The sequence below is a fragment of the Physella acuta genome, unplaced genomic scaffold (assembly GCF_028476545.2).
Source record: "Physella acuta isolate Inbredline_101_S28 unplaced genomic scaffold, ASM2847654v3 ptg000387l, whole genome shotgun sequence".
NCBI classification, from domain to species: Eukaryota; Metazoa; Mollusca; class Gastropoda; family Physidae; genus Physella; species Physella acuta.
In genome coordinates, this window is record NW_026731906.1 from 339,081 (window position 1) to 358,436 (window position 19,356).

General features: G+C 38.2%; 2 protein-coding genes across 2 annotated transcripts; both read right to left on the reverse strand.

Annotated features, from left to right (window-relative positions):
* Positions 1-978: 978 nt before the first annotated feature.
* Positions 979-8,143, reverse strand: LOC131942090 (kynurenine/alpha-aminoadipate aminotransferase, mitochondrial-like). Its single transcript, XM_059301802.1, has 13 exons — positions 8,039-8,143; positions 7,182-7,309; positions 6,858-6,948; positions 5,838-5,906; positions 4,679-4,811; positions 4,483-4,557; positions 4,200-4,359; positions 3,930-4,036; positions 3,615-3,694; positions 3,356-3,452; positions 2,489-2,615; positions 1,201-1,403; positions 979-1,029 (listed from the first exon to the last, which is right to left on the reverse strand). Exons 1-13 carry the CDS (start codon positions 8,062-8,064, stop codon positions 979-981), a joined length of 1,347 nt encoding a protein of 448 aa, XP_059157785.1. The 5' UTR covers positions 8,065-8,143.
* Positions 8,144-12,143: 4,000 nt separating this feature from the next.
* Positions 12,144-12,707, reverse strand: LOC131942092 (uncharacterized). Its single transcript, XM_059301803.1, has 2 exons — positions 12,362-12,707; positions 12,144-12,151 (listed from the first exon to the last, which is right to left on the reverse strand). The coding sequence occupies exons 1-2, from the start codon at positions 12,705-12,707 to the stop codon at positions 12,144-12,146; spliced, it is 354 nt and encodes a 117-aa protein (XP_059157786.1).
* Between the last annotated feature and the right edge of the window lie 6,649 nt (positions 12,708-19,356).

Here is a 19,356-nt window from a genome sequence, read left to right on the forward strand (position 1 = left end):
TTAACTATCTGTGGTGGCGGGCAATGATGCTGCACATGACGAATTGAACATGCTGATTATGATTGGTTTAAAACTGTATATCAATAGCAAACACAAGGTCATTGTCTAAAATTGTTGGTACATGAATATTCAATGTGGGGCTCATATTTTACCAATATTTCGCTAAGATTTTAACAAAGTTGTCCACAAATTCCCCAATATTGGATCAAAATGTATCAATACAGTGATCTGATTTTCAAAATTTTGGGCCAAGATTTTTCCAATATTTGGCCAAGATTTTCCCAATATTTGACCAGGATTTTCCAAATATTTGACCAAGATTTTCTCAATATTCTTATATGATATTCTCAATATTATGAAATCATCTTCCTATCAACTAGATTAAAAAATTAATATTCTTGAATTGTCATCGGAAATTAATTATTCTGGAAAGTTCGAATGAAAACTCTGCATTAGAAATGGGTTAAAATTGAATTACAATATTTGCCACAAACCCACCACAAACAAACATACAAAGAGGCATTGTGAATTGAATAAAAGCATATAAAAATAATGTAATACACTTAAAAAATACATATCTTGAAATTTAATTTATATCAGTTTATGCTAAACATTCCAATTCATATCTCAATGTATATCACCAACAATAAAAAAATTAAAGTTAATTCTAATAGCATTCTTCACAAGTGACCTAACAGATTTACTGTAAGATATTATTTTCATTCAATACTCAGAACAACAATAATTGCTTTGTCAGATATGTTATAATTCAACTCTCCTATTAACAATCGTCTACTACCCAATATGAGTGAAACCGTTAACAAGGTTGAAATTTTTTTTTAACTTGAACAAGTACTATATCATTTTTTATGTTCATTAGATAACAGAATGAGGCTAAGTATTTCGAGATATATAAAAAAAATCATTTTTAAGTACATCGTCTTTAATTGTTAAGACTCCTACACGACAACAGCTTGATTATAATTTTCCTTGAATCTTTTTGACAACCTCAGCTAAGATTTCAATACCCTGAAAAAAATAATTTCATTAGTGCATGTAGAACACACATTAATGTAATACAAATATATATTCAATTTTATTAAGAAACATTCAACATGTTCCTCTCAAATTAATTCCATGAAAAAAAAATACTGTGAAAAGTAACGTATTGTTGCTCCTATAGTACAATAAACAACTTACCCTGTCCATTTCTTCCACTCCAGCGACCGAGAAAGATAACCGTATGAAAGGTTTTGGAGCTTGATCAGGTGAGAAGAGCCGCCCAGCGACAATGGCCACGCCCTCTGCCAGAGCTTCCTCCATCAGCTGGCTCGTGTCTGACACGCCTTTGATCCTCACCCAGAAGAACATCCCTCCACTCGGGAAGTTCCATGTCGCAACATCTGGAAAGTCGGAGCTAATGTCAATAAGAATCAGATCCAACCAAAAATAAGTTGTCTAATGTAGTGGGTTTTTTTAAATGTGACCATGGACAGTGTGAAATGATTTCTCTGTTTACAACTAGTAATGATTAATTTTAGTTAATACTACTCATGTGATTTGCTTAAGTCCAGTCATAGATCCAATACAATAATTTACAGTGGCTTTAACTTCTATCAATTACTGCTTCCATAAGTTTCTTTTCTTCATAGCCTCCTCCACCCCCTCCCCTCCATGACTATTCTCCATACCAGATATATATATTTATATATATATATATATGTATATATATATATATATATATATATATATATATATATATATATATATATATATATATATATATATCTTTGCATACTCCCTTAACCCCCAACATCATATAAGTCTCCTTACCCCTTATTCCAATATCTAACCCCGCATTAATTCCAGACACATACCCACACCTCAATAAAACTCCGTTACCTCCTTATAAATCCCTTACCCTCCATATGACCCCCTTACCCCCCCCCATATTTCTGTTCCCTACATAAAACCCCCATATGACCCCTTTATCCCCATATATCTCTGTAAGGCCCCTACATATAACCCCCATATGACCCCCCTTACCCCCATATATCTCTGTAAAGCCGCCTCCATATAACCCCTATATGACCCCCTTACCCCACCCCGTATATCTCTGTAAAAAAACTACATATAATCCCCATATGACCCCTTACCCCCCATATATCTATGTAAAGCCCCCTACATATAATCCCTATATGACCCCCTTACCCCCATATGACCCCCTTACCCCCCATATATCTCTGTAAAGCCGCCACAATATAACCCCCATATGACCCCCTTACCCCCCATATATCTCTGTAGAGCCGCCTCCATATGTCCCCCATATGACCCCCTTACCCCCATATGACCCCCTTACCCCCATATGACCCCCTTACCCCCCATATATCTCTGTAAAGCCGCCTCCATATAACCCCCATATGACCCCCTCACCCCCCATATATCTCTGTAAAGCCGCCTCCATATAACCCCCATATGACCCCCTTACCCCCCATATATCTCTGTAAAGCCGCCTCCATATGCCGAGCCTTCTGTTGGTACGTGTCTGCCAACTTGATCATCTCGCTGTGGAACTTCTCCAGTCCCCACTGGTGTAGGAGTTTGTTCACCATCAGCTGGGGAGAAACAAAAAAGTTCGATACTACTCCCGGTTAAACCATGTGTGAATTGACGGAATAAAAACAAAACAAAAACATCGACAGTCACATATACGATTTTATAAAGTATGGGTTATCAGTAAAACATATGATTAATTAAGAAACAGTTGTTGAAATTAGTATGATATTGTGTTTGACTAACAAACTAATCCTGCGATTTAAGATCAATGCAGATTATCATCAAAGAGTCTACGGCTACATGCGAGAGAAGACTAGGATTAAAGGTGATTCATAGAGATTACGGTTAAATGCAAGAGTAGGCTGAACGGTGTTTCCTAGATGCCAAGGTTACCTTCGAGAGTCTAGGGTGGTATTTCATAGAGGCTAAGGTTACCTATGAGAAGAGGACAGTGTTTCTTCCAGACTTTTTTCTCCGGGGGGGGGGGGGGCACTTGAAATTTCCGCGGGGGGAGGGGGCGGACACTGTTAAAAGTATATATTTTCTATATAAATTATATAAATTTCATTTCGTTCGCGGGGGGGGGGGTCGGTAGAATTTTTTCGGGAGAGATGCCTGGAAGAAACTCTGGAGAGGATGAACGGTATTTCATGGAGGCTAAGGTTAACTATGAGAATAGGATGAACGGTGTTTCATAGAGGCTAAGGTTACCTATGAGAAGAGGATGAACGGTGTTTCATAGAGGCTAAGGTTACCTATGATAAGAGGATGGACGGGGTTTCATAGAGGCTAATTTTACCTGCGATAGAAGGCTAGGATGAACAGTGTTTTGTGACATGCTCAACACAAACTTCTGTACGAGATTAGCGGGTCCACTCAACCAGCCTAGCCGATATCTAGAATGTAATGAATGATTACTCTGTCAAAACAATAATATAAAATTTTAATAATGTTCTTGCAACTTTAGTATACAATATGATAATATGATAAATAAAATAGAAACGAAGATGTCAATAGTTTGAACCTCAGCACCGTACCATATACGCCAATGTACATACCCTGCTCCCAGTATCTTAGAGAAGGTGTCGAACCTCAACACTCTACCATCTACATCAATGGACTGGAAGCCGCGCCGCCTCTATTACATGTTAGGATTATATAATTGAAATGTTAGGTGATTGAAGAAGAGTTAAATACTACATACATTATTCACTGTTTTCTTACGGCAGTGTTAGTATTAAATCTGAACGATTCGTCATAATTACATTAAAAATTACTACGGTAAAAAAGTTTTTTTTTATTATTGTATTTACTTCGTAAATGGTAATTTAACAAATTAGAAAACTTATCAAAATAAAGTTCCGTCAATTTACCTGCTGAAACTGCATGAAGTAGTACGCTGCATCCTCAAGTATAATGACGTCATACTTTCTACATACTTTGTATATGTCAATCATTCTTTCTATTTCCCACGTGTTACCTAGATACAAAACAAGAGCTTACTAGCTGTCAAGTAGTTTTTCTTAAAAGATCAAATATAACACCAAAAATTATATATATATATATATATATATATATATATATATATATATATATATATATATATATATATATATATATATATATATATATAATATGATTACTCTTTGGATTGTTGCAGAATGTGATGGTGTGTAAAACTCGTGGTCTTTTCGTGTTGGGATGTGTCGTTGCCCAGGTTCCTAGAACATCTTCTAAATCTTGAGCCAACATCCCTCCCTCGTCACTCGACACGATCTGAGGTTTCGCCCCGAACAGTTGGAACTGAAATTGGATGTGTAAATGCTATGACATTTATTAGAACTTTAACAAAAGATGTAAGCACAATGAACCATCAAAATATTTTACCTATTGTAAACAAAAATTCCCAAAAGTTTTAAAACTCACAGTGCCTATGGTGTTTGGATAAATGACGTCTTCTACCAACAGGTGATCACCTTCTTCCAGTAGGATGTGAAACATCTGAAGGATATATATATATATATATATTTAAAAATAAATATACAAGATACTTAATTACTTAATGCTTTAAGTTCATCGTTATAGGGGATGTAAGTAAAGTAACAAATGAACATAAACTGACCCCTCTGAGGCCGTCTGTGATGCCGTTGGTTATGGTCAACATGAACGGCTCTGGGTGGTCAGTCCTGATAAGCTGTGGCGGCTCGTGTTCTACTCGGTGAAGTTCTGTTAGCCATTCCCGTAGTTCTGGTAGTCTGGTGGTCATGGTAGGGGGGGGGGAGAGAGAGAAAGGATAACTCGCTAACAAATATTCTCTTTACGTGTTTACATGCTTATATTTTACTGTGTTGTGTTTCTTTACAGTTCAGTATCGTACAGTTTGTGCACAATAAATTCACAAGGATTTTTAAACACAGATTCAACTCTAGTAGCCATACAATAACAGTCAAATCACTTTCCACAATAGAATTTCTTTAACTTCAAATATTATTTAATTATTAATTACTTATTTATAAGAAATATGCCAGACACATCGGTAGAGGATATTAACAGGCCAGTCTTCTATAAAATATTTTCTACCGATTTTGATATTAAAACTAAAGACGCCTCCAAAAAACTTCTCGTCAAATCGTTTTTCTCCCAGCATGTGGACTTATGTCCTGCCCACCAATCAGTGGCGTAGCTACCGTAAAGCTAGCGTAAGCAAGGCATAGGGGCCCAAGGCAATTAGGGGCCCTTTTTCGAAAGTTTGAGGGGGGAGGGGTGCAAATCGAAAGTCTGACGGGGGGGGGTGCAAATCAAATGTCTGAGGGGGGCCGGTCGCGGGGAAGGGTCGCTACGCCTCTGAAGGGCCCATTAACACTTTTTGCATAGGGACCCTAAAATCCTAGCTACGCCACTGCCACCAATCTATCTTCCACCATAGCCAAGGCTACAACCATAAGGCAACGGTTCAACTTTATTAATGTTGCACTTTAGGGTATTTAAATATAGTTACCCTTTCGGACCTGGCGATCCGGATAGCAGTTGAAATAGAGTTTATGTGACCTTGGAAGATGAAGAAGGGATAGTAAAGTCAGTACTATGCGACGCCTCCTTTATTCCCTTTACGTGAGTCAGGTATATATATATATATATATATATATATATATATATATATATATATATATATATATATATATATATATATATATATATATATATGTGTGTGTGTGTGTTATCAAATAAAAAGAAATATTGGAATTTAACGAGACGTATCTTTACTGTTCTACTTCACCTACCCTTCACATAGTCCATAGATTCCAACAGCCGCCATGTCGGTCCTGTCCAGTTCAACAACGGATCCATCTCTGTTCATTATTTTATTATTTAACTATTATAACCACGTCTACAATAGTAAAATAACATTTACATTTTAACTTCGTCACATTTAAAGTCACAAATGACTAGATCAATAAGTGTCTACGTAGTATATATATGTATATATATATATATATGTTGGGATGTCAGTCTCTTTCACATTATTTTTTTTTGTGAGATGTCAAACATTTCACCACATATTTTGTAAAGAAGGATGTTCGTTGTTGTTTTGTTTTGTTTTTTGTGTCCCAGGCATTTGAGGCTACTCCATTGTTTACTACTTGATGTAAACTATTGAGTGTAAATGATTTTAAACTACGCGTTTTGTTGTATTTTGAAAGGGTGTTGTGTTGTATTGTGGGAAGGGTGTTGTGTTGTATTGTAGGAAGGGTGTTTGTTGTATTGTGGGAAGGGTGTTTGTTGTATTGTGGGAAGGGTGTAGTTGTATTGTGGGAAGGGTGTTTGTTGTATTTTGGAAGGGTGTTGTGTTGTATTGTAGGAATGGTGTTTGTTGTATTGTGGGAAGGATGTTGTGTTGTGTTGTATTCTGGTAAGGGTATTTAAAACACTTAAATTGTTTTAGTATAACCATAGTATAATGAGGTTGTATTTTCCTGTTGGCACAAATTTTTATTGCGCCTTTGTTTAAACCTGTTCTAACATAACATGTTTGGTCAGGTCTTATTCTGATGACGATGACGCTAATTTTTATAACATCAATAGAGAGCCATTTCATATATGTAACTCCAGATAGGGAGGGGCACCTAAAATGACCGTTGGGACCACGGTGACAATGGTTAAAATGTATTTGCTTCTTTTCCGTCTTGGAGTGGTTTTGTCATCGTCGTCCACTCCCCCCCCCCTCTCCACATTCTCTCCCCCCCCCTTCCCCACCTCTCCTTGAAGAGATGACGAAAAGAAAAAGTTCAAGAAGACTTTACCTTAAGAGAAATGAGGCCCCTACAACGGGCAATGTATCAGCATTCGGTAGACCGTTACACAAAAATATCTTGGGTTGATCGCTCTTACACGCTGAAAGTGTAACAGTAAAATATGCAATCTTTTCTGTTAGAGAGTACCAAGGTAGTTACGGTAGCCGTCTCGTGAAGTATAGTGTTATTGATGTAAGCATGTCTATTTAAGTTGGGGTTAGTGTGCGCTGTTATTATAGTATAGTGATAGTCAGAGGCGCAGCTTGATTGTCGGGTTACCATGACAACAGATAACCTTAACTAGGGAGGATGGGGAGGAAGTTGTTGGCTCACCTTCAGAGTAGAGCCTGCGAAGTCTGTTGTCCTGTACATCTCTGCCCATTCTACTTAGGGCACTAGAATAGTCAGGCAGGGAGACGGGTGAGGTTAGGAGATCCTCGAGACTTGTGGTGCAGCCATTGCTAAATTAAAGAAAACATTGTCTTCATTGTTTCTTTCAGGTCAAATTAATTTATTAAACACTGAACGCATATACAACAGTTTATGAAATATTTGCATATATATATATATGTATATATATATATATATATATATATATATATATATATATATATATATATATATATATCGTTGAAGGCAAAATGCAACGGCCGGTAATATATTGTTTCTTTTCTCTCTTAACCTGAACGTTAAACTCAAATCTAATAATAACCCTAGCACTATCATTAAACATAACGCAAACCATAACCCTAACTCTAACCTTAACCTGAACCTCAACCGGAACCTAAAACGTAATGCTGATATCCAAACCTAACGCTTACCATAACCACAGCCCTTACCCTATTCCTAACCATAACCCTCCCTCTATTTCTTTATTTTGCTTTTAGAGTACACTGTATATGTTAGTCATATTTGCCTTTTTGCATTAATATATATACCTTTAATGTGACACATGTGACCTGGAAGAAGACACCAAGAAGATTGGATACACCTGTGGACAGGTGGAGAGACTAGCCCAGGACAGGATACACCTGGGGACAGGTGGAGAGACTAGCCCAGGACAGAGACGCCTGGAAAGCTCTTGTCAGCGGCCTATGTCCCAGGAGGGACGACAGGCAAACCTAACCTAACCTATGGTGACACATATATAATACCACATCACGATAACAATTTAACTTAATGTAACTTACATGCTGCTGTCGATTCCAGCCATCATCTGCGGTGTGGCCACACAATTTCTCACGTCGTCGTAAGTTCTTTCGTCCACTTACAGCTTCACTTTATAGAGTCGTGAATTAAGTCAGTACTTTAGCAAGTCTGCTGCTTGCATTTATGTTAGGGTCGATTCAACTTTTGAAGAGGTTAACATTAAATTAGCGCGTCTGATGGCCAGCTGTCACATAATATAACAAAATTTGAGAGTCTCTATCTCTATATCTCTATCTCTCTTTGTCATACGCGTAGAGAGCTGATCTGTGAAATTAATGAGATGAATATATGTTTATATATGCTAAAACAGTTATGTACATGTGATTTGATTACAAATAATACAAGTAAAAATGAGTAACGTTTAAGTTAGCTGAGCTATGAAACTAAATGTATTTTGTTTGCTCTTATGGACATCTTTAAAAATGTAATCCAATGAAATGAAAGGGAGACAAGAAACATCTTGTGTGCTCCATTTTGTAACAAAAATGTGAGGAATATGAATAACTGCACGACATGAATGCAGTATCACATTAATAAGATAAAGATAATTTTTGTAAAAATATGCACATTATTTTCTTAATTTTGAATACATTTTTCAGATATTTTTTTTATTTTCAAGTCATGGGAAAAAATAATGAACAGCATAAGGATACATGTTTTCTGCAACAAACGTTTTGCATTTAATTTGTTATATTTAATTGTAATGTAGCAATAAAAAAGATAGTGCAAAGCTGGTCACAGTACCTGTGGAGAAACTAGAATTTTAGTGTTTAGTTAAATGATAAATATTGTTTCGTTAAATAATTATTTATGTCTCGCTATATTAAAATTAGTGTTTTAACAAATTATAGTTTCTCGAATTGATCTAAACTCAAGCTATACGGAAAAAGCGTTATAAAGCTGAGCCAGTTGAATTAACTCTTGCCATTAAGCTTACTCGTCACAGCAACTCCAAAACAATGTTGAAGAAAAGTTTTTAAACAAAAATGTCTATTGATTTGAGTGAAAATATTACCTTACGCGCTTACAACCCCTCCCCCTCCCCTTTCGAACACACTCATACCATTTACAAACGCACACACCCTTCATCACACACAAATACACACTGAACAAATGTATGCATTAGAAAAATTAATTCCGATTTTTATATTTTATCAAACTTCCTTGAGGATCTATAGTGTAATTTATACTAATAAATTGTCAAATATACATTAAATTAAAAAATACCAAAATGCTAAAACAACAATAAAAGCATCATTTATACAATTGTAATTACACCACCAACCTGACTTCAATTCGTATCCAACCAGTCCAATGACAGTAATCGATATTCTAGCCTCCCTTGTCTGAATATAAATTACAAGTTAACGGATCTGCTCATATCAGGATATTCAAGGGAGATCACAACATCATATCACCGTCACTCTGTAGACCAAGGGTTTGAGGCTGTCGCGAGTGAGGCGAGTTTCTTCACTCACAACTAGCTGTATATCCGTGTTTTTGTAGCCTCAGTTTCGTATTATAGTCAAAACACCGATGTTGTTATTGTCTTCAGATCTGACCAGCGCTTGCTGTCTGCTTGGTAGGACCATTTGGTATCCCATCTGATAAGGCCGTCTGGGTCAATCATATAAATGAGGCTGATTTCTCTCCTCGCTGTCTAGACTATTCACAGGGTTTCGTTCAGACATGCTCTATGTGCAGAGTTTCTCTTCGGGGGGGGGGGGGAAGCCCCAATAAAATTCAAAACGAACGAAATAAGTGAAATGTATATAATTTATATAGAAAATATATACTTTTAACAGTGTCCGTCCCCCCCCCCCCCCCCGAAGAAAGTCTACCCCCCCCCCCCCGAAAATTTCAAGTGCCCCCCCCCCCCGGAGAAAATAGTCTGGAAGAAACACTGTCCATGTGTGTGCGTGTGTGTTGGGGGGGGGCGGGGGGCAGTAATTCAAGTATATATTTTCAATAGACATTATAATGTGTTTTTTATTTGGTCCGACGTTCTCCGCCGCCCCTCACCCCACCCCTCACCCCTCACCCCTCACCCCCCCCCCTCACTCAAGTATGCAAAGAGGTGGCTGAAAGAAACACAGATTATGCGCAGTGCCAGATCTCATTAAAGACTAAATAAAGATAATCAGACCGCTGTGTGGACGGAAGTAGTATATTAGGTCCCTTTTGGGTATCATTTTTGGCGCAGGTGGTGGTGGGAAGGCGCAAAGGTTATATAGTAAAATACTCGGAGCAGGATGCGCAGCCTGCCGCAGCCTGCCGCAAAGACATATAGTAAAATACTACGCCAGCTGCCGCAGGGTGGTGGAGCAGGATGCGCTGCAGGCGCAAAGACATATAGTAAAATACTCACCCACCTGGCGTTGGCGCAGGTGGTGTGGAAGTAGGTCACCTTTTGGTGACCTTGTGACGTAATCATTGACCTTGTGACGTAATCAGTGACCTTGTGACGTAATCATTGACCTAGTTACGTAATTTTAATGTGTTTTTTAATGAGTTTTAATGAATTTTTAAAATTTTAATTAATTTTTGACCTAGTTACGTAATTTGATTATTTGTTTTTATTACATAATTGTTTAATTTGTTTGTTTACTTGTTGTTTAATTTAATTACTTTGTTTATATTGTGTAATTTTTATTAACGAGTTACATAATTTGATTATTTGTTTACTTTTTAATTATTTTTATTTTGTTTATTTTTAATTTTATTTTATAATTAGTTTGAATTTAAATAAAAGACTAACACTAGCGTGGACTTTGTATAGGGACCATTCACCAACACAACGAACGGTTACCGAAAATAGAACATCCATTTAACCACATCTGTTACATATCGATCCGCAATCCTTTGTTTTTTAGAAGGCCCGTACAACGGCCGAGTTAATATCGATCGCACCCACTGGGCCATCACAGCATGATGTCCCACCTAATTAAATTTTTGTTATGCTTCTCCGAGTTTCCCCCGCTCGATTTGACGGGTCATGATGATTTATGTGGGTTCGCGAAGCGATCCCACCGGGGGGTATGGTAATTATCGCAAAGCCAGCGTTAAGTGTGGGAACACCTGTTACCACGTTAATCGATTTTTCCCCCGGTTGGGTCCCGTGCTTTTCACTAACAGTTATACGGACAGTATCATAGGTTTTTTGTTTTCACCTAGGCAATGTTTTGTTGTTGGTTGGTGTAGAGTTTATACCAGGGTCGGTGAAGTTTTCACCGAGGTTGGTTTTGAACTCGGACCATGCATGTTTAGGAATTGCTAGGTGTAGAGTTTATACTAGGGTGGTATGGTTTTGGTTTCACCATGGCTTGGTTCAAAGTTGATACAGGTATGTTTTGGAAGTGTTAGGCGCCGAATCCATACTAGAGTGGGAAGGATTTTGTTTTCACCGAGTGATGTTGGTTCACGGATGTTTTGGAAGGGGTTGGTGTAGAGTCTATACTAGGGTCGGTGAAGTTTTCACCGAGGCAGGGTTCGAAACTAGACCATATATGTTTAGGAATTGTTAGGGGTAGAGTTCATACTAGGGTCGGGGGAGTTTTGTTAACACTGAGGCATGTTGGTGCATACATGTTCTTGGAATTGTTGTGGGTAGAATGTATACTAGGGTCGGTGAAGTTTTCAACGAGGCAAGATTATTTGTCTTTACAAGTTCGCTTTGTGATTGTGATTGTGTGTGTGTGTTTGAGTGTGAGTGAGTGTGTGTGTGTGTGTGTGTGTGTGTGTGTGTGTGTGAGTTCATACTAGGGTCAGTGAAGTTTTCAACAAGACAGGTTTCAAATTCGGTCCATCCATGTCTTAGAGTCGGTTGGTGGATGGTTTATACTAGGGTCGGTGAAGTTTTCCCGATGCAATATTGTTTTTGTCTTTACAAGTTCGTTTTGTGATTGCGTGTGTGTGTGTGTGTGTGTGTGTGTGTGTGTGTGTGTGTGTGTGAGAGAGAGAGAGAGAGAGAGAGAGAGAGAGAGCTTTTTGGTTTGAGTGAAAAAAGTTTGGTTTGCGGTGTATAACAGACACCGATGTTTTGACTGCGTAGGATTTCAAAGTTGGATGGGAAAGTTGTCACACCTTTTAATCAGCTATTACAATAAATCACAAAAGAGCATTTAAATGTATATAAAAATTGTATTTACTTAAAACAACTCCTGTGTGTGTGTGTGTATGTGTGTGTGTGTGTGTGTGTGAATGTGCAGCCCGTACAAAAGGACAGTCTGGATAATAGCGTCGATGTTCTTCTTCTACCACATCACCCGTTTCCCAACCCCCCAACGTATTCAAACAGAAAATACACTTGACAAGGTCACCAGGTCCAATGAAGATAAAACCATTTTTAGCCAAACTGATAGGGTCGACCGGGTAGAAGTCGGACCAACACCCTGAAAATGTTTGCAACCTTTCCTCCTCATCATGGAACCTGATGTCACTGTCCCTGTCAGAAGCTGGGTTGGGTGGTGGTGGTATCTCATCAAGGGGTTCAATAAAGGTTCCACCTATAGGTCGCTGTACAAACACTCTCTCATAACCTAGATTCATATCCCCTTGATTAGTCTCATGAAAGGTATTGATCATCTGTACAGGATACAATCTCACTTCATCTGGTCCAATATCAAGACCCGTTTCCGTTTGATCCGACATTCCCGTGCTCTCACTGGAATCCCATCCACAGCACTGAAGACAAAAACATTCACCGGACATGGTATAGGGTTCTTATACGGCGGTGTTTATAGTATTCCCTGAATACCACGCCTGGGTGGGCTATCGATCAATGCCGTAAAGAACTGTTTCCAACTCGGATCCAGTATTTTAAATGGTTGATTTTGATTTCAGTCATGCCTCTTATACAGGATACCGAGTTACATAACTTTCAGGGACAAGTAACAAAACAATAACTCACATCAAAAATTTAAAAAAGACCGTTTATATCATAAGTTTTTATTGAATAAAAACAACCCCATCAGCATACCGTCATGGTTCTGTCTTATTTACATATTTACATTAAAGTCTCGTTAAAGTCATGGTTGGTAAACTAAAGGTTCTTATGTGTCTAGGGGAGATGTTGTGACATTGTCTGCGGCTACTCGTCTTTTAATGTAAAAGTAAGAAAGTGAGTTTCTGTGTTGGGTGTAAGTGTATATCCCCGTGTTGTATGCTCTGAACCCTGTGTTTGTCCCACCACTTGGTTCCTTTGTTGTGAGGACCTGCATGAAAGATTCTTTGCCTAATGTGTTGTGATTTTTAGATAATCCTTTGGTTGATGTTTTATTATACTCGCCAAAACAGTGGTACGTCTTACTACATAAAGATACCATCCCATCCCCTTCATATTCTAATTTAAACAACCCCGGTGTTCTTTTTTCATAAATTTTCCTAGCCCTACACCCCAGACAATGACTATCTACCGTGCCTTTGCCGCTTATAAATTGTGGTCTATGTGAGTCACATACTTCTGAGGGGAACCATTTATCGTAAATGTCAAAAAACTCGTGTTCTAGTCCCGGTCTAACGGTTTTTAACAAGTCATCGGTACTTAAGGCTACGTATAAACTGTCCGTGTCCATCTCACATAGCTGAAAGTCGGTTCTATCTATATATTTGTCTATAAAGTCATAATAAAATTCTAACATTCTAAGTTTTGCGTACTGATAAACGAAAAAACCTATCGGAAGAGGGAGATCCCAAACTATCTTCTTTTTTAACGTTTCTACTTCGTAAACAGCGTCGGTAAGTTTTGTCATTTTTTTAAATCGTGGATTATTAATACAATCCCCTATATCCCTATCACTACAGTAGGTCATGTCCGCATGTCGTGTTTTATCCGTCAAAGTTTTACCGTATGCCGCGTTTCCTAACAATTTCATTGTTTCACTAGTTATCGCGTATTTGTCGTCTATGTCCCCCTTTCTTCGCGCGTCTGAAACTGTATCCCCAAATGTCTTAAAACATGCAATTGGATTATATTCAACGACTTGATAAATTTTACTGACTACCAACCCATGATTTAAATACCACTTTAAAAGGGGGGTCGCTAATAAAATTTTCTCCCCTGTAAAGCTACCGATTAAAGTCCGTCTACCGCTAGTTAATAAGTTGTTATCGATCGCGTATTGTCTCATAAACGGTCCGATGTCGTCGCGCGTAACGTCCGTATTTTTAAAAATAGGTGTCATCTCACTAAAATGTTCTCTTAAACTATCCGGTACTTTAATGTCGCATTCTATCAGACCAAAACACGAGTCGTCTAAAACAGAATCGATGATCTGTTTTTCAGTCAGGGGCCATTTCTTACCATAGGTCGGTGTCGGTGTCTTTTGTGATTTGTCAATAGAGTTTAAATAGTCTTTAATAGTTGGGTTCATTTTTTTCTGGTTCCCCCACTCACATTCCCACATTTCTACGACTTTAACGTCAACAGTCTCGGTAAGGTACTTCGTAATTTCGTTTGTCTTTTTAAATAACTCTGTCAAGGGTCTGTTACTAATGGGGTTTACTGTTCTGTCTTTAGTTAAAGGGCAGTCAGGGTGTCCATGAAAGAGGCAGCCATGGAACTGATAAACGGTTCGACTGTTCGCGTCCCACCCGTCTACTCTTATATGGCGTGATCCTAAGCTAACTTCACCCCCGTTAAATGCCGTTTTTAAAGTTACCCCCTTTGTTTTTGAAACCCACGATAACCACTGAAAAGCCTGTTCCCCGTAATGATTCGTTTTACGCGGTCTAAACCCCTCCTCACTATTTCTAATAATCGGAAATCCCGTCGGCATTTTTTGCATTAAAGACCATAAATAAAGCGCGTTCGCATCGTACCCCTTAATTGCCTGTACCACCTTTTTACTATTCCCCCTAATGAACGTTTCACCCTTTTCGTGATGTCTATGAAAAATAATGGAGGGGCCCCCTACGATATTATTTCGGATTGTTTTATGTAACTCTGATTCGCGCTCGGAACACAAAGAAAAAGAAACGTTTTCGGGAAGTGTTTTGAATAAGTATTTTAAGGTTACCCCCGGGACAGAAATCGCGTCTTTAAAAATATCAACCCCTAAATTTTTGTAAAAATTAGTTTGCTGCTCGAGCGCTTCGATAAACGGTTTTACATCGATATTGTTATACCAAATAAGATAATCTTTAAACGTTTGCATCCCCTTCTCTACCCAAATTTGGCTACACGTCGCGTACTCCTCGTCTGAAATGTTACAATTTTTTAATGATGAAAAAAAGGCCGAATGCGGAGGTAAAGACGTTTCATCTAAGACGGCTAAATTTTTGACATATTCGTACGGAAAAAATCCCTTGGTCTCTTTAACATTATATGCGGCGAGGTATTTACTATAACTAAACCCCGGTGCTAGATAATTAACTATATCTAAGAACTTTAATTTATTTGTCGATATACACATAAAATTATTATTTCTTTTAACTACATATTTAAACGGTGTTTGTTTATCTTCTACGTCGTCTTCATCATCGTTACAACTAGATCTAGGTCCCTCCTCTAACCCCTCTTCTGTGTTTGAATAAGCTAAAAAGTACTGAATAAAATACGGCTTAACGAGATTTATATCATATTTTCCTGAATTAAACCCTATAACTGGCATTTGTCGCAAATACTCGTCTAATCTACCGCTAAGAAACCTATCAAACCCTTTGTCGTTCGACTTATTATCACTACCCCTAGCTTTAGGTGGAAATAACTTCCTGATTTGCTTAAAAACAGGCTCGAACTGTTTTTTCAAAATTCCATAAGCTGCCTCAGCAATTATGTGGAGTCTGTCAATAACTCTAGTCACTAATTCTTGAGGGTCACCAGTCGAAATAAAACAGATGGGTTCGACGAACCCATCTACGTTTGAGGCGACAGAGCAAGACAAAGGCACGTGTTTGGCAACGCTTTTTGTAACTCTACCTAACGTGGGTAACGCGGTATGGTCGAAATAGCATTCGAAATCGTAAGTTGCTCGGAAGGGATAAACAAAGTTACTATCTACATCTAACCCATAGGACGCTAAAAACTCCCAGATTGTTTGCTGTGTCTGATAAACCCCTCCCTTATACCTATCTACGGGTTTCCCCCCATTACACCCTTTCACGTGTCTGTTTAATTGTTTAACGGTGGGCCATAATTTGTTACACACAGAACACGCGAAAGCGTGACCCGCCCCACCTATATTATTTATGTACATAAACTGATTTTGAAAAAATAAAAGATACACAGTCTCCCTAAACCTATCACTACTTCTAATTTTCGGAGAAAGGATCTGGTTTTCGTTAAATTCAAAAAGCTCAATATTTACACTAAAACAGGACTCTAAGAGGGGAATTTCGACCAACCTAACCCCACTAAAATTATCCAAGGTCCCGAGACCTTGGTACGCCTGCCACTGTTTCGCGAGTTTTAATGTTGGCTTTCTAAGATTTTTTAAGGGTGTTCCTAAATGTGTGGCTAAACATCTAAAAAAGGAAAAATTGTCTGTGTAGGGTTTTGAATGTGAATCGTGTTGTAACATGTTAATGGCGTGATTATGTTTAATAAAGTCAGGAATGTCTGTGAGAAGGGATGTGGGTAAATGATTGTCTGTGGTCGTGTGTAAGTCTACTGCATCTCCCCTAAGGTCGTCTACAGGAAACATAGTGGTGTCTGAATAAATGGTACTGTCATTGTTAGTCTTTACGCGTTTGTTGTTTGCTATATCGTCATACGTCGTATGTCGTTTTAAAGGGCTAGTGTTGGTCGCGGTACAAGCTGTTTGGCTCGCTGAAGGGAGTTGGACAGTATGTGTGTCGGTCACAGATGTGGGTTGGAGTGTTTGTCTGTTGGTTGCTGATGGGGTGTCGGTCGGTGATGTTTGGTTGTTGTGTGCTGTCTTATAATGGTTCGTTAAATTACTTAGTCTTGTAAATACTTTCCCGCATGTTGTGCAGGGATGTCTTTGTCGTCCGTGTGCAGAGTCTTGATGTCTTGTCAAATCGTTTCTGCGGGTGAATACCCGCTCGCATATGTCACATTTGTTACGGCTCATGGCTGGATGGGTGGTAGACTGGGCGGTTTGCATTATTGACGAAGTGTCTAGTAGTTGGATGACTGGGTAGGTCGGTGGCTGTAGAATAAAAATAAATACATAAAATAAAAATCATAAAATAAATTACATACTTAAAACAAAATTAAAACTGAACGTACCTATGGGTTTGAATGTGTAAGCTGAACGTGAAGTTAGCTGTGTGTGGAGATCCGAAATGGTGTAGTTGGATGTAGCTGGATCGTTTGGTTCAGTGGATGCCTCGGGGATGGGTAGGTAGATCAATAGGTTCGGTCGATGGTTAGTCTGTCTCGTAGGGTCGGTTGTGCACTAAAAAGGAATACAGTTGCCTGCTTATTTAGATACATATTTATTTAAAGGATATGTAAAGGATAATTCATACTATTAACCTTACCTCGGTGTACGATACAAAATTAAATTAATTAATTAAAAGGTATTTTAATAGGGTTAGCACCCTTAAAACAAAAGTAATATTAACCTTACCTTTAATAGAATAAACACACACAAAAGAGGTGGTCCGTGGAGGGTTAGGTAGATGTGATGGTTGATAAAGCTGGCGTGGGTTAGTCTCAGGAGTCAACAGAGGTCGCAGGCTGGATAAGTCGCGGTGAAGCTTGGTGTGAAGTCCGAAGTCGAAGTGTTTAGAACACAATTTTCGCGGTCATTTATACGATTGCTCAGCGTAATTACACCACCAGCTGTCGCACAACAGCTGTTGCATAATGACCTAAGTGCTTCGCGGAAAGCCACTTAATGTACGTCGTTAATTACCATACCCCCCGGTGGGATCGCTTCGCGAACCCACATAAATCATCATGACCCGTCAAATCGAGCGGGGGAAACTCGGAGAAGCCTAACAAAAATTTAATTAGGTGGGACATCATGCTGTGATGGCCCAGTGGGTGCGATCGATATTAACTCGGCCGTTGTACGGGCCTTCTAAAAAACAAAGGATTGCGGATCGATATGTAACAGATGTGGTTAAATGGATGTTCTATTTTCGGTAACCGTTCGTTGTGTTGGTGAATGGTCCCTATACAAAGTCCACGCTAGTGTTAGTCTTTTATTTAAATTCAAACTAATTATAAAATAAAATTAAAAATAAACAAAATAAAAATAATTAAAAAGTAAACAAATAATCAAATTATGTAACTCGTTAATAAAAATTACACAATATAAACAAAGTAATTAAATTAAACAACAAGTAAACAAACAAATTAAACAATTATGTAATAAAAACAAATAATCAAATTACGTAACTAGGTCAAAAATTAATTAAAATTTTAAAAATTCATTAAAACTCATTAAAAAACACATTAAAATTACGTAACTAGGTCAATGATTACGTCACAAGGTCACTGATTACGTCACAAGGTCAATGATTACGTCACAAGGTCACCAAAAGGTGACCTACTTCCACACCACCTGCGCCAACGCCAGGTGGGTGAGTATTTTACTATATGTCTTTGCGCCTGCAGCGCATCCTGCTCCACCACCCTGCGGCAGCTGGCGTAGTATTTTACTATATGTCTTTGCGGCAGGCTGCGGCAGGCATCCTGCTCCGAGTATTTTACTATATAACCTTTGCGCCTTCCCACCACCACCTGCGCCAAAAATGATACCCAAAAGGGACCTAATATACTACTGACGGACTACTGGACGTTATACAAACGCATTTTCAAACATTAGAAAGCTCTGCTTTGCCAAATAAAAACACTCTTTACTGTCTTCGAGTATACGGTGCCGATTGGGTATAAAATACCAATGCCAATGTGGTATACAATGCCAATGAGCGGAGGCGTCACGAGGCGGGGTAGGGGCTGCGGACAGCACCGGGTGACACCATTTTGGGGGGAGGGTGACACCAAGACAAAAAAGTGCAAAATATGTAGAAAAATATGATTTTTTTACATTTGAAATTTTTGGTGGATTAAAATAATGTGCACAAATTTACGCCATTTGACAAAATGGGAGGGGGGGGGTGACACCAATTGCAACTGTATATAGGTCCATATATATATATATATATATATATATATATATATATATATATATATATATATATATATATATATATATATATATATATATATATATATATATATATATATATATATATATATATATATATATGCCAATGTGGTAGACAATGCTAATGTTGTATAGAATGCCAGTGTAGTATAAAATATTAGTGAGGTAAACAATACCATTTAGGTCTAAAAAGCCGACATATAGCCCTCTTATATGCC